The 15368-nt window shown below is 42.4% G+C and overlaps 2 protein-coding genes across 7 annotated transcripts in view; one reads left to right on the top strand and one right to left on the bottom strand.

The window, feature by feature from the left end:
* COL4A6 (collagen type IV alpha 6 chain) overlaps positions 1 to 8526 on the bottom strand; it is a 294723-nt gene extending 286197 nt beyond the window's left edge. For both annotated transcript variants that reach the window (XM_040323905.1, XM_040323906.1), the window contains exons 1-3: positions 8437 to 8526; positions 8197 to 8334; positions 8062 to 8116 (exon numbers count right to left, since the gene is read on the bottom strand). In XM_040323905.1, coding sequence (XP_040179839.1) covers positions 8062 to 8116; positions 8197 to 8207 — 66 coding nt within the window. In that variant the 5' untranslated portion in view covers positions 8208 to 8334; positions 8437 to 8526. The remainder of the gene's footprint in view (positions 1 to 8061; positions 8117 to 8196; positions 8335 to 8436) is intronic.
* Positions 8527 to 10496: 1970 nt separating this feature from the next.
* COL4A5 (collagen type IV alpha 5 chain) overlaps positions 10497 to 15368 on the top strand; it is a 203281-nt gene continuing 198409 nt past the window's right edge. For all 5 annotated transcript variants that reach the window (XM_040323904.1, XM_040323901.1, XM_040323903.1 and 2 more), the window contains exon 1: positions 10497 to 10913. In XM_040323904.1, the coding sequence (XP_040179838.1) occupies positions 10827 to 10913 (87 nt within the window). In that variant the 5' untranslated portion in view covers positions 10497 to 10826. The remainder of the gene's footprint in view (positions 10914 to 15368) is intronic.

Raw genomic sequence — 15368 nt, 5'->3', positions numbered from 1 at the left:
TCTGTAATGAACTATACATACTATCAAGCTTATATTTGTGTTGCACTGAACCTGAACACAAAAAAACAGAACAAAGAAATATTTAAACTGAACTGGAGCTCCAGCCAAAACCTTTTTTTTTTTACATTTTGGATAGCATGTGGAATGTTAGAACCCCTATCTTTGCTTTCTGTATCACCACGCCTAAATATCACATTTTGCTTCCTGACACAGTGTCAGTTATCCCAGTTATCTCATTTGTACCTAAAATGTATGGCCATCCACAGTTAGTTTAGAAAAGGAGAGACTTGATATTGTTTTTAAAAATAGGGAATCTAATCATGCAAAAACATTAAAGTGTTTGTTAACCTAAAAAAAAAAAAAAACAGATCCTGTTCTCTTAAAGCATGTTATACAGCACAGTGATTGTGCTGTGTAATTTGGCCCCTTCTATCACCTAAAAAACCTGTCTGATCCTGCCTGGCTATGCCCTCTCCATTGTAAACTGACCACGTTTTATCATGGCTGCTGAACCCTGACATTGTGGCCAGTTTACGTGCCTCCGCAGCCCTGGTCTGTCCTTCTCTGTCCTTAACCAAACCCCCCCCCCCGTCCTGGCCTGTCTGCTTGTGTCAGCGCCTGCCCCCTCCCCTCCTGCTGCTCTCATAACTACTATAAAATCCTCCCATCCCCTCTGTAACATAACAATATGTGTCCTTGTGCCTATGTTTTATAAAAAAATATGGCGATTTACCTATATCACAGCATCTCACATGATTCCTCTGCACTCTCTTTCCTCTCTTCCCCTCCTCCCCGGCTGACATCATCGAGAGTGCTTGGCCCACTGGAGCTGTCAGCCTGGCAGAGGAGAGAGCTGAGGAGTCACACAAGCCACTCTGATCTAGGTACAGATCGGCATAATTTTTATATAACACAAGGAGACATATTGTTATGTTACAGAGGGGATGGGAGGATTTTAGAGTAGAGGCTTAACAAACACTTTAACGGCACACATCAACTGCCATTCTTTTCAAACACAGGGCTCAATTCACTAAAGAATATTTCATGAGATAATTGAATCAGGTGACACAGTTTCTCCAATTATCTCATGAGAGGCTGAAAATGTCAATTCACTATTACATTATGTGTTACGGTATTTACCTCACAAACCAAAAACATGAGGTAAATAGCTCAGTAAACTCAATAAAACAGCATTAAAGTCAATTCACTAAGGAAATTATGGGTTAATTAAGTAGTGGTCCAGGCATGAGATATTTAAGGAACGTAAAAATATAATAGCCAATTCGGAGAAGTCTCAACCTATTTGGATCACTTTCTCAACAGTAATGCATAGAAACCTAGATATGGAAAAACACAAAATTATTTTACTTTGCCTGAAGTTCCTCTCTCTTCCTGTTTTGGCTATGGGACAGGAAGTGAAGGCAAATCTCTCCAATGACAAAGCTGTCTTTTTTATTGGTGGAAAAACTGTATTTATATGTGTGTGTGATTTTTAAAACTATTTTCATTCAATATTTGACATTTATAAAGATATTTTGTATTTACTTACATTTACTTACTGTACTTGAACTTGTTATTTTTGTATACACTACATGTGTCTTGTGAAAGCAGCCTCCCTTTGACTGTTATTCTAGTCACATTTTTTCTTTTCTATTAATACATATGCTGCAGGGACCGCACTGACTTAGTGAGCTGGCATATTTCTACAGTTTAAACTATTTTATCTCTTTATTAGTACTAAAAATGACAGGGGTTCTAATCCTTGTCCACTGTATCCATCCCATCATGTCATGGGATAAAATACTGCATGGTTTTATGAGTAAAATACCTCACATTTGATGAAATTAACTCATGCTTTATTTTAATAGCATTTTTTTAATTGCAAAATAATGTGTGCAAAAATTTGCTATGCGGGCAAAGAGTTATTTTATCTCAGTTTTTAAGAGTAAAATAACTCTTTGTGAATTGAGCCTGCGGTGTTTGACAAGAAAAGGCTGCATTTTCCCCGCTTTGCCCGCAGTTCATACGACCAGAACTGTTCCAACAAGTTTGTATGATTTCACCATCTACAGGCATATAACACCCTATAGTTAGCTGTAATTCTTTCGGGAACTTATTTATATCAAATTCCATTTGGCAAAAATCCAGTTTATTGTCTACCCCCTATTTTTATTTCAGTAGGTATATTTAGGTTAATAAGTGATCTTAACGTATATGTAAAGCCTCACCTTGTAAAACAACCTGTTTGATTTAAACTAGAGATTCAAGACAAAACATATCTATATATAGATATATATATATCCATATATAGATATTTTACTCACTTCTATCTGGCTGTTACTAGGCAAATTTCATAATCTGCCTAGTTCCTGGTTCTAGGTGGTTCAACTTCCTGTCCTAAGACCCCATTGCAATGCCAGCGCCGCGGAGAGGCGAGGGAAAGAAGCAAGGCTTTTTGTAGCTTTTAATAAGCACACAAATTAGTGCAACTCCGCTGGTAGCAGGTTAATCTACTAGCTCATCCAGTGCAATTATATATTTTTATTTATATTTTTATTATTATTTATTATTCTAACAGATGATTGTGTGACAGACTAGTAAAAGTCCCCTTCCCTGCCAGTGACATTTACACAGTAATCAGTGCATTTTTATAGCACTGCTCACTGTGTAAATGGCAATGGTCCCAAAAATGTCCGATATTAGCTATGATTAAACACTGAGCTACAGTGTGAAACGCGTCAGCTTCTGTTCTATTTTTTGCTGTGGCATGTATTTTTTGTGACCTGTTTAAAAAAAAAGGAACGTTTTTTGGAGTGCGGCTGTCCAAGTTTTCCTCTGTATTTTTTGCATTACCATTGCATTGCCGGCACCCATGGTTTGGATCCAGTGAGGAGGCTTTTTGGTCACATCTGAGCGGTTACTCTTTTTTCTATGTCTGTCATAATGTCGCAGTCCCAAAAAGATTGCCGCTATTACTAGTAAAAAAAATAATAATAATGAAAATGCCATAAATCTATCCCCTATTTTGTAGAGGCTATAACTTTTGTGCAAACCATATAATATACGCTTTTTGCAATTTTTCTTACCAAAAATATGTAGAAGAATACATATCGGCCTAAACTGAGGAAAAAATGTGCCTTTTAATAAAAAAATGGGGCTATTTATTACAGCGAAAAGTACAAAATATTGTGTTTTTTTTCAAAATTGTCGCTTTTTTTGTTTATAGCACAAAAAAAAAAAGCAGAGATGATCAAATACCACCAAAAGAAAGCTCTATTTGTTTGGGTACAGCGTCGCAAGACAGCGCAATTGTCAGTTAAAACGACGCATTGCCATATCACAAAAAATGGCCCGGTCATTGGGCAGCCAAATCTTCCAGGGCTGAAGTGGTTAAGCTTTGACAATAAAACCTGATTGTTTTCCAAGCAGAACTGAGCCTGATTTTGCACTCTCCAGTTTTAGTAAATAAACCCCATAGTGACATAGAGGTTAGGAGTTAGAAGCAGAGCGCACAACAGGGGACAGAGGCAACCAACATTCCAACAAGTTACAAATGCTGCAGAGTTGAATAGAGTGAAGGTAGGAGACATGGGCTTTTGTAGAGGTGAGTAAAACAGCTCTTCTGTTTCAGGGAACTGACATTTTCTTTTTCAGCCGACTGACAGGGCTGCTTTAAATACTGCATTTCAATCTCTCAGTGAACACTATTATTATTATATATTATTATTATATATTTTGTAATCCTTATGCCTCTAGCATTAGTAAATAGATAGGAAAATATATAATATTACTTATTTGAAACTTTTTTTTTTTACATTTCTTCAGTTACTTCCTGGTTTCCAGGTCTAGGCAAATGATGTCATACATCCCAGGAGTCTTCAGGAGGGGAGGAAAGGAGGAGTTTTCTGAGCTAAGCACATCCTCCTGCCTACATACCTGAGTTAAAGCGGGGGTTCACCCTGTTAAAAAAAAAAAAAATGTTTTTTTTTATTATACCATTACATTCGGCATCGTAGCGCGAGCTACGGTATGCCGGTCTTACATTTTTTATCCCCGTACTCACTGTGATATGGATCATTGAAGATTCCGGGGAATGGGCGTTCCTATGGTGAGAGAAGGTGATTGACGGCCGGCCCTGGCACGTCACGCTCCTCCGGAAATAGCCGAAATAGGCTTGGCTCTTCACGGCGCCTGCGCATAGCCTGTGCGCAGACGCCGTGAAGAGCCGAGACCTACTCCGGCTGTCTTCGGGGAGCGTGACGTGCCAGAGCCGGCCGTCAATCATCCTCCCTCTCCATAGGCACGCCCATTCCCCGCGGGAGTCGGAAACTTCAATGATCGATAGCACAGTGAGTACGGGGATTAAAAATTTAAGACCGGCATACCGTAGCTCGCGCTACGATGCCGGATGTAATGGTATAATAATGTTAAGGAGGGTGAACCACGGCTTTAAGGGCAGATGGATTCCAGGAAGTAAATGCTACATGACTCATCTGCCCTTACTCAAGATGCTCATGGTCAGAAATGCTAGGGGGTGTTTTTTTTAAGTAATTTCTCAGCAATATAAAGCATTGCAACATGGGTGAATGGGGAGTTTGTTTTGAATATTAAAAATGAATAAAATTTTCTTGTGAAAAAAAAAATGAATTAAATAGCATTTTTGGTTTGTGGTGCTCAGATGCAGTGCAGTTCCACTTTAAGAAAATGCATGCACCCTGCATGATGAGACCTCTGTCATAGAAAGTGGCACGATACATATTTTCTGTATTTTCATCCAGTTCAAGCAGCAGTTTTTTTTTTTGCCTTTTGACAAAAAGCTGTCTGCCATAAAGATAATAAGAACGGTGTAAAAAACATGAGTATAGCACCATACATGGATTTTATATAAATCTTAATACAGGACGCACCCTCCCTAGCTTTAGTCAAAAACCTGTAAAACGATTCCTCGCACATATAAATGCATTAGCGTGAGGCCAGCCCTGAAGCCTGACATAACTGAAAGCTTGGAAGAAATAAAAATCCCAATATTCTGATTAAATATGCGGATTAAATGTATTACTGAAGAAGAAAATTCTTACTCGGACTGCAAAGTCAGTTCTATAAATGTCCCACTAACAGCTTATTTGCTGTAGTAAATCAACCCCTATAGGTCTAAAAGGCAACATAGGGCTAGATTCAGGTAGCCGGGCGCATTGTTAAGGCGGCGAAGCGTATCGTATTTACGCTACGCCGCCGTAAATCAGAGAGGCATTCACAAAGCACTTGCCTCCTAAGTTACGGCGGCTTAGCGTAAATGGGGCTGGCGTAAGCGCGCCTAATTCAAATGAGGATGAGGGGGGCGTGTTTTATGTAAATAGTGGTGACCCGACGTGATTGATGTTTTTTACGAACAGCGCATGCGCCGTCCGTGTACATATCCCAGTGTGCATTGCTCCAAAGTAGGCCGCAAGGATGTATTGGTTTCGACGTGAACGTAAATTACGTCCAGCCCCATTCACAGACGACTTACGCAAACGACGTAAAATGTTCAAATTTCGACGTGGGAACGATGGCCATACTTAACATTGGCTACGCCACCTAGGGGGCAGCTTTATCTTTACGCGGTGTATCCCTTACGGAAACGGCATATCTTTACTGCGACGGGCAAGCGTACGTTTCGTGAATCGGCGTATCTAGTCATTTACATATTCTACGCCGAAATCAACGGAAGCGCCACCTAGCGGCCAGCGGAAAAATTGCACCCTAAGATACGACGGTGCAGGCCGTCGTATCTTAGCTAGGTTTAAGTGTATCTCAGTTTGAGCATACACTTAAACTTACGACGGGCTTAGATTCCGAGTTACGTCGGCGTATCTACTGATATGCCCCGGCATAACTCTTTGTGAATCTAGCCCATACTGTATATTAGTGTGTGTCTGTGTGTATGTGTGTATGGGACAAAGTGGTGGTGCTGTCTCAAAATCACTTTGTCGTATACAAGCACACACAAATATACAATATATTGCCTTTTAGTCCTATAGGGGTTGTTTTACTATAAGCTGTTCACTTTACAAGGAAATTGCACTTTGCAGGGTAATTTGCCCCAAAATTGAGTAAATCCCACTTTGCAAAGAATACCCAATCACGTTCAAGGAAAAAAAAAACAGCATCTTTGCTTGCTTGTGATTGGATGATGAAAGTCAGCAAAGCTTCGCCCTATTCACTAAACTCTGGGGGAAAATACCCTTGCCAAGTGCAACTTTCCTGCAATGTGAACAGTTTGGGGTAGATTCACATACCTTCGCGCAATAATCCGCCGGGCGCAGCGTATCCAAGATACACTACGCCGCCGTAACTTAATTTGTTTTTCAAATCCTCAAAGAATTTGCGCCGTAAGTTACGGCGGCGTAGTGTATCTTTGGCGGCGTAATGGCGCGCCATTCAAATCTCTGTGATGGGGGCATGTTTTATGTAAATACGTTATGACCCGACGTAAACTACGTTTTTTTTTAACTGCGCATGCGCCGTCTGTGGGGGTATCCCAGTGCTCATGCTCGAAATTAACCCGGAACAAGCCAATGCTCATGACGGTGACGTCATTCTACGCAAATCCCGATTCGCGAACGACTTACGCAAACGGCGTAAAAAATTCAAAATTGGACGCGGGAACGACGGCCATACTTAACATTGAGTACGCCACCATATAGCAGCTTTAACTGTACGCCGGAAAAAGCCGAACGCAAACGACGTAAAAAAATGCGCCGGCCGGACGTACGTTCGTGGATCGCCGTAACTAGCTAATTTGCATACTCGACGCGGAATTCGACGGAAACGCCACCTAGCGGCCACCGAAAAATTGCACCTAAGATCCGACAGCGTACTAAGACGTACGCCTGTCGGATCCATCCGAGATGCCGTCGTATCTTGTTTTGTAGATACAGAACAAAGATACGACGCGCAAAATTTGAAATTACGCGGCGTATCAATAGATACACCGGCGTAATTCTTCTGTGGATCTGGCCCCATATATGCTTTAAGTAAACCAACCCTGGTGTCTCCAGCTGGATTATTGTTAAAAAAGATAATATACAAGTCAGCATTTGTAATAACTGCTTTGTAACAGTTGTGATCCTCCTATACAAAGCTAGTAAGTGGACGCACAAGAAAACGCATGCCCTGAAGACGAGTGTACGGCTGCTTGCCTTATAAAGCATTGTCTCATGTAATAAGTCTAATAGCAAAGTAACCTAGATTAACAAATGATGTCAGACATGGCATCACACTGTGATTGCTTTGCCCACATCTATATTTCGCCAGCCCGGTTTTGACCCAAGGTCAATATTTAGGAAGCTCTGGCTCCTCCAGCGCTGTCACTAGACCAAGATCTTCGCACTGGGGCACTTGTAGCGGAACACAGCAAGGTGCTGCTCTCTGGATAACATTCTATAGTAGCAATGTTGCATTAACAACATTTAAATAAATAAATACTATGACACAAAACTGACATCCTAAAAGATACATAAGTAGCAAGATCTGACAGTACAGTATGTGTATTATATTCGTGTTCATAAATCCTATAATATAGAAATCGTACATTAGCCTAGGCTGCAATTAGGCAAAAAAGGTATAAATAAAGGAATGACATTAACCCTTTACATCCACAAAGTCATGACTTTAATCATGCAGAATGTAACTTTAGGGTAGTAGGAGTTGTATACATCCATTTGGTTCTTATTATCAGGCAAGTAGATTGATAAAGTGCAATGTGAACTTCAGATGTGTTATATAGGGAAGATTGGATGCAGTGTTCTCAGTCTAGCCCATTGGATCAGGCATTCTATAGAGTACTGTATATATCACACATGATATAATAATCACTATAGAGAATGTAACACAAATGTCACCATCTAAATATTTACCATACCATACCAGGTTTTATTACTATTTATAACTAACAAGGACACTACTTTGACATGCACTTTACTAAACAAAAGTAATCTGGAGGAAACCGGTAAACAAAAATAAAGGAAAAAGTCCTCGAAAGAAAGAAAACTAGACGAGTATCCACCTCGGTGCACTTACCGCTTGTACCAGGTCGGCAGCGAAGCAGACAGCCAGAAGCAGCAGCAAAGACAGCCTGAAAGGCACAGACAAGCCAAAGTTACATTTTATTCGCCGGCAATTGGCCGATCAGCCCCCCTGACCCTGGCAACTTACCGTGTAATCATCTCGGTGCAATGTGTCCCCCCTGCGATCCTCACAAGTCACAGTGGTCTGTCCCGCTGGCTCATTGAAGGCTTCCTCTCCGAGCTCGGCGAACAAAGTTTAGGAGGGGTGTCCCGGGAGGGGGGGCGGCTGGAACAAAGAAAGGGGGACAGCTCGTTAGACTGCAGCCGGGGGAAAGATTTAGGAGGGAGAGAGGAAGAAAAGTGCTGGAGGTCGGAGTGCTGCGACTACCTGCATACACTTCTCTGCCCGATCCTGGAGGACCTATCCTTCCATGGACGGCACAGCCTGCACACACTAGGCATGGAGGAGAGGGGCGTGGCCAACGCCTGTCAATCACTGGCCCTCTCTGGCTGATCACAGTGCACTGTGCTGCTCACATCACTCTCTACTCATTTCACCTACAAGATTCATGTAACAAAACCTTCATACATGTCCTATGGGGTGATCACTACCGACAATATTCATGTAACTGTCACTTCATACATGTCCTATGGGGTGATCATTTATAACCGATCATCGTTGTCCTGCAGAGTTTATTCATTTCTGATTGTCAGTAGGGATCCCTGCAATGATCATGACTTGTTTTGTGTTATAAAATATACATTTGTCCCCCTCTCGTATGTATCAGTCCTGATCTTGTATGAGTTTATGTTTGTCATTAGGGATCCTTGCAATGATCATGACTTCTTTAGTGTTTTATATAATATATATTCCCGTTCCTAAGATGATAAGGATGCATCATTCCTAACATGTATTAGTATAAGAGTGTAACACTCCTGATCCTGTGTCAGTCAGTAGGGATCCCTGCAATGATCATGATCTGTTTTGTGTTTTAAAATCTTTATATGTCCCCTCTCCTAACATGATAAGTATGTATCACTCCTGATCCCCTATTACTATCAGTAGGGATCATTGCTATGACCATGACTTGTGTTTTATATAATATATGTCTCCTTTCCTACCATGATAGGGATGTATCACTTCTGATCCTCTATCACTATCTTGTTTGTCAGTAGGGATCATTGCAATGATCATGACTTGCCTTGTGTGTTATATATGCCCCTTTCCCTATACATGATAAGGGGATGGATCCCTCCTGATCCTGTATCTGTTTATCAGTAGGGATCATAGCAATGATCATGTCTTGTGTTATATGTCCCTGTCCCTATACATGATAAGGTGATGGATCCCTCCTGTATCTGTTTATCAGTAGGGATCCTTGCAATGATCATGTCTTGTGTGTTATATGTCCCTGTCCCTATACATGATAAGGGAATGGATCCCTCCTGATCCTGTATCTGTTTATCAGTAGGGATCCTTGCAATGATCATGTCTTGTGGGTTACATATGTCCCTGTCCCTATACATAAGGGGATGGATCCCTCCTGATCCTGTATCTGTTTATCAGTAGGGATCCTTGCAATGATCATGTCTTGTGTGTTATATGTCCCTGTCCCTATACATGATATGGGATGGATCCCTCCTGATCATGTATCTGTTTATCAGTAGGGATCCTTGCAATGATCATATCTTGTGTGTTATATGTCCCTGTCCCTATACATGATATGGGATGGATCCCTCCTGATCCTGTATCTGTTTATCAGTAGGGATCCTTGCAATGATCATGTCTTGTGGGTTATATGTCCCTGTCCCTATACATGATAATGGGATGGATCCCTCCTGATCATGTATCTGTTTATCAGTAGGGATCATAGCAATGATCATGTCTTGTGGGTTACATATGTCCCTGTCCCTATACATGATAAGGGGATGGATCCCTCCTGATCCTGTATCTGTTTATCAGTAGGGATCCTTGCAATGATCATGTCTTGTGTGTTATATGTCCCTGTCCCTATACATGATAAGGGGATGGATCCCTCCTGATCCTGTATCTGTTTATCAGTAGGGATCCTTGCAATGATCATGTCTTGTGTGTTATATGTCCCTTTCCCTATACATGATAAGGGGATGGATCCCTCCTGATCCAGCAAGTGATGCAAAGTTGTAAAAGTAGAGCAGACCATCCCATGTGATCAGTGATCCCCCTCAGAGAGCCCACCCGATCTGCGATGACACGATTATTTATTCAGCAGAAAGGTCTTAATTGCTGTGTAAAGGACAAATATTAGTTTTCAATTACAAGGTAAAGCGAGACTAGTTCCCTCCGCAGACAAATAAGTTCCTGGGATGCCATCAGGTCTCTTTATTAGGCAGGGGGGCGGGTGTTGGGGGTGGGTGGGGAGTTGCAGGAGGAGGGGGTCACTATCGGCAGCAAAAAAAAAAAATCTTCATTAATTTTGAGAAAAGGAAAGAGAGGGAGGCGAGCTGTATGAGAGAGAGCAGCTTATTGCATGAGCCTGGGGAGCAGTGCAGGCGGAAGGATAATAAGCCGGTGATCCGCCGTGTATTGGGAAGAGTGCGGAGCAGTTGGCAGGTCTGTGTTGGAGGTGTCGGGTGGCCCCTGTGCTCTCTCTCCCTCTCTGTCTGTCCCCCTCCCCCGGGACTTGCTGCATCCTCTCCCCAGAATATGTCAGCTCCTCAGCCTGAGCCTTGTATGTGGAGTCGCTACTAAGTCCTTGCTACTAAGTCCTTGGTGCTGAGTCCTTGGTGCTGTGAAGAATGAGGTTGGGACATTTGCAGAGTTTGCCCGGTGTCGGGGTCCTGGCTTTGCTGCTGGTGTATTGGGTGCACCATTCAGAGAGTGCGGTAAGTACAATTTCTTCTTCTTTCCTCACATTGCTAGGAGCAGGGGGGGCTGAGCAAGCCTCTTCTTTTCTTTTATTTATAAACCTTGTAATTCAAACCCTCAAAGCTTTCCCTGTTTTATAAATAGTGAATTGTGACCTCAGCATGGCAAAGGGCTATTCCGGGTAGTCTAGGGGGCAATGGCACAATTGGCCCACGCCTGCTCCTTTATTTTGGGGCCATTGTTTCTAGAGATTGGGATATTTTTGTCTTTTTAGGACCACATGCTGACAGCTCTCACCGGTCACCATTCACTAGTAGAGTTGGTTGTTGGATTAGTTGCCTTCCCCCTGACCCTGCTTCCTGGGAAAGTCCAAGAGATTTCGCCTTTCTTCCAGGTGTCATGGGGGGGACTTGCACTTTTTAATAATCCTTCCCCTGAGATGGAGTAGGAATCAGTGACCCCAGGGCATGTATACAGTGTGTGTCTGTCCTTCTCTGTCCCCGTTTTGTCTTGTAACCCCCCAGGACAAAGACGAGATCAGGACATCCCATTCATACGAGAAGAGGTGACCAATACTATACATCTACAGTAAAACCTTGGTTTGAGAGCGTTTTGCAAGACAAGCAAAATGTTTTAATACATTTTGCCTTGATATACAAGCGATGTCTTGATATAAGAGTAGCGTCATGTCACAACTGAGTATAAAAAAGAAGAGTGGAGCCTCTAAGTATAGCAATATGGTTACATTTAATGAAGGTACAACACTTAGAGGTGCCTCTCTTCTCTTTTATACCCTGTAAAAAAAATGCTTTGATATACAAGTGCTTTGGATTACAAGCATGTTTCTGGAACGAATTATGCTCGCAATCCAAGGTTTTACTGTATGTCCTTTTTTTATTTTTTATTTATTAATGTTTTCATTGAAGGTTTTTCCTTCCTCCACTATGACCCTCCCACCTCCGTCTTCCAAACTTCCGAAAAACTTTTTATCCAACAAAACAGCAGATAATGCCATCAGTATTCACATTATCACCTACATTAAGCATTGTCACCCCTTGACCTGTCTGGAGATACCTCTATGTATTTTATATCTTTATACCATGAAATTCTGTATGAGGACTAAATGATTCCCCTATTACAAGCTGTCTGCAAGCAACATCACTTCCTATACTTTACATTATCTGTCTATTATCACTAATAAATGACTGGGACAGACTAAGCAACGTCTCTAATGCTTTGCCACTTCAAAGGTGGGTATGTGCCAGTATGGTTGAATGTTAGAGATGCATACATGGATAGTACTGTATATGAAATCACAGGATCGTGTGAGAACAGTGTGGTTACATATCATTCAGATCATCTTACATGATAAGTGCCAGTATAGCGTTGCATAGATTAGCGCAGAAAAGCCAGGCTTGTGCAAAGGGGAGTCTCCCTTTGCTCAGCTAGTCTTGGACTATCTTATCTACCCTACCTTGATTCAGGGCCGTCTTAATAGCATCATGGGCCCCTGGGCAGAGTAATGCTCTGGGGCCCCTACAATGATGACAGTGCAGATAAACAGACATCAAGTAGGTAGGAGGCAGACTGCCTCCCCTGTGTATCTATCGCTCTCAGTGCCATCATGGGGGCCCCCAATTTCGGGGCAGAATGGGCTCAAGGACCAGCTGCTTTGGGGAAAGTGCAGAGGCCCCCCATGCAGCTGGGGCCCCTGGGCAGTGCCCAGGTGTGCCCTCTCATTAAGACAGCCCTGCCTTGATTTAGCTCTGAGGAAGGAAATTGTAGGAGGAGGAGACTCTTACCTCTGTGGTACCGCTCACAGAACAGCTGAAAGGCTGCAGGGCTCAGCAGGTTAGGCCTCTAAATGCCACAGGGAAGCATCCTGGAGCAGTTCTGACATGCTGGAAAGATACAAGGAGTCTCATAGATGCAAGGCACATAGCACAGGCCATTTTTTACCCCAGTGGAATCCATGCTGTGTACTTCTGTACATGTATAATGTGTATTTCTGTATGGCCACTTTCCATCCTAATGCTGGCCATACATGTAGCAGTTTGCAGACAGTTGCAACCAGCTTTAAATGCAAAAATACCCAAACAGATTAAGGCAACATACCGCCAAACACTTCAACTTACCACCAACCACTTCTGATTAAAAAAAATGATGCGCTTGATTTAAAAAAGGATAATAGACCATTTGCTTTGCAAGAGAAGAAGCATTTTGCAAGGGAATTACTCCCCTGGAGCTTAGTGAATGAGATGGACCTCTGTTGAGTTCCACCATCCAATCATATGCAAGCAAAAATGCTCTTTTTTTAATTTTCCTTGCACGTGATTGGTTATTCTTTGCAAAGTAAGACTTCAGCATATTCAGGCTCTGGGGCAAATGCCTTTGCAAAATGCACTTTCCCTTGCAAAGTGAAGAGCCTATTTGCCTTTAGTAAGTGAACCCCTATGAAGCAAATACAACTGTTGGTGGTAGGTTACCTCAATATGGTTGATTGTTTTTTTTATTGAAAAGTGTCTAAAATTGCTTGAATATTGCTGGGTGTTTGGCCAGCATAAGGTTATCTTTGAGGATTAATTGAATGCAGTAATATATCCTAAATCATGATTCATAAGGTAGTAGGCATCAGGGAACTGAGCACTCGTTGATTGCTGATCAGATGTTTGAATGGCTCTTTTGCCATAGATGTACCCGGTTACTGGAGAGTGAAGGTTGGGCATAGAGTGAAGGTTGGGCATAGAGTGAAGGTTGGGTATAGAGTGAAGGTTGGGTATAGAGTGAAGGTTGGGCATAGAGTGAAGGTTGGGTATAGAGTGAAGGTTGGGCATAGAGTGAAGGTTGGGCATAGAGTGAAGGTTGGGCATAGAGTGAAGGTTGGTTATAGAGGGAAGGTTGGGCATAGAGTGAAGGTTGGGTATAGAGTGAAGGTTGGGCATAGAGTGAAGGTTGGGCATAGAGTGAAGGTTGGGCATAGAGTGAAGGTTGGTTATAGAGGGAAGGTTGGGCATAGAGTGAAGGTTGACACAGGCACAGCATGATGTTAAGATGTTCGTATGGCTATGTAACTTTTTAGAGTGGTCTTACATGGGCAGATATCTTACTTACTGAACATGTTGGGTGGTGAGACATCTCCCAGTCCTCAAATGTGCCACTGGAATCCACCATGACCTTGTTTCTGAATCAGTTGATGGACGTTAGTCATACACACACATCAAAACATTTATTTTTTCTTGCTTTCATTGAGAAGATAGTGATTGTCTGTTGGTTACAACATTTTTTTTCAATGTGGCAATTGGATGCAATTCTGACTGCACCTGTACATGACAAAATTGTTACATGACATGCTCAGTCACATCAGTTGCATTTATCTGGATATACCGTACATGGCTAGATATAACCTGAGAATAAAAAACGTTGTTTAATCCATAGCTCAAATGACCACTTGTTTGGGCAGGGCAGGGTCTGCAATCTGTGGGCTGGATGTGGCCCTTTGCTTACCTTTATTTGGCTCATGGGGTACTATTCCTCCCACTGACACCATAATGAGGTACTATTCCTCCCACTGGTATTAGGGATGGGGAACTAATTTACCCACTGACACCAATGATGAGGCACTGTTCCTCCCACTGACACAAATGAATGGAAACTATTACCTCCCACTGACACCAATGAATGTAAACTATTACCTCCCACTGACACCAGTGATGAGGCACGGTTCCTCCCACTGACACCAATGATGAGGCACTGTTCCTCCCACTAACACCAATAAATGGAAACTATTACCTCCCACTGACGCCAGTGATGAGGCATTATACCTCCCACTGACACCAATGATGAGGCACTATAACTCCCACTGACACCAATGATGAGGCACTGTTCCTCCCACTGACAGCAATGATGAGGCACTGTTCCTCCCACTGACACCAATGATGAGGCACTGTTCCTCCCACTGACACCAATGAATGGAAACTATTACCTCCCACTGACACCAATGATGAAGCAGTATACCTCCCACTGACACCAATGATGAGGCACTATACCTCCCACTGACACCAATGATGGGGCACTATACCTCCCACTGACACAGATGATGGGGCACTATACCTCCCACTGACACAGATGATGGGGCACTATTCCGCCCACTGGCAACAATGATGTACATTTTTTTTTACTCCCATTGACCACCACGCCTATATAATTGTTTATTCCTACTGATGCCAGGGCATTTTCTACTCCCACTGGTCATAGTCTGGCCCCTCCAAAGTTATGAAGGGCAGTAAATTAGCCCTTTGTTTAGAAAATGTAGAGATACCTGTGCTTGGGGATCTTGTGCTCCACAAACATAGTAGTTTGTCCTTATCAAACAGTCATTTCTATCAGTGTATGGCACATTTGTGGTGTCCATATACATACAGGTCTTTTTCTCAGTATAATGAATGACCCAGTATCTGCCCTCTGAATCTATC

Source organism: Rana temporaria, chromosome 9, assembly GCF_905171775.1.
Source record: "Rana temporaria chromosome 9, aRanTem1.1, whole genome shotgun sequence".
NCBI lineage: Eukaryota > Metazoa > Chordata > Amphibia > Anura > Ranidae > Rana > Rana temporaria.
This window is presented reverse-complemented; position numbering and strand designations above follow the sequence as displayed.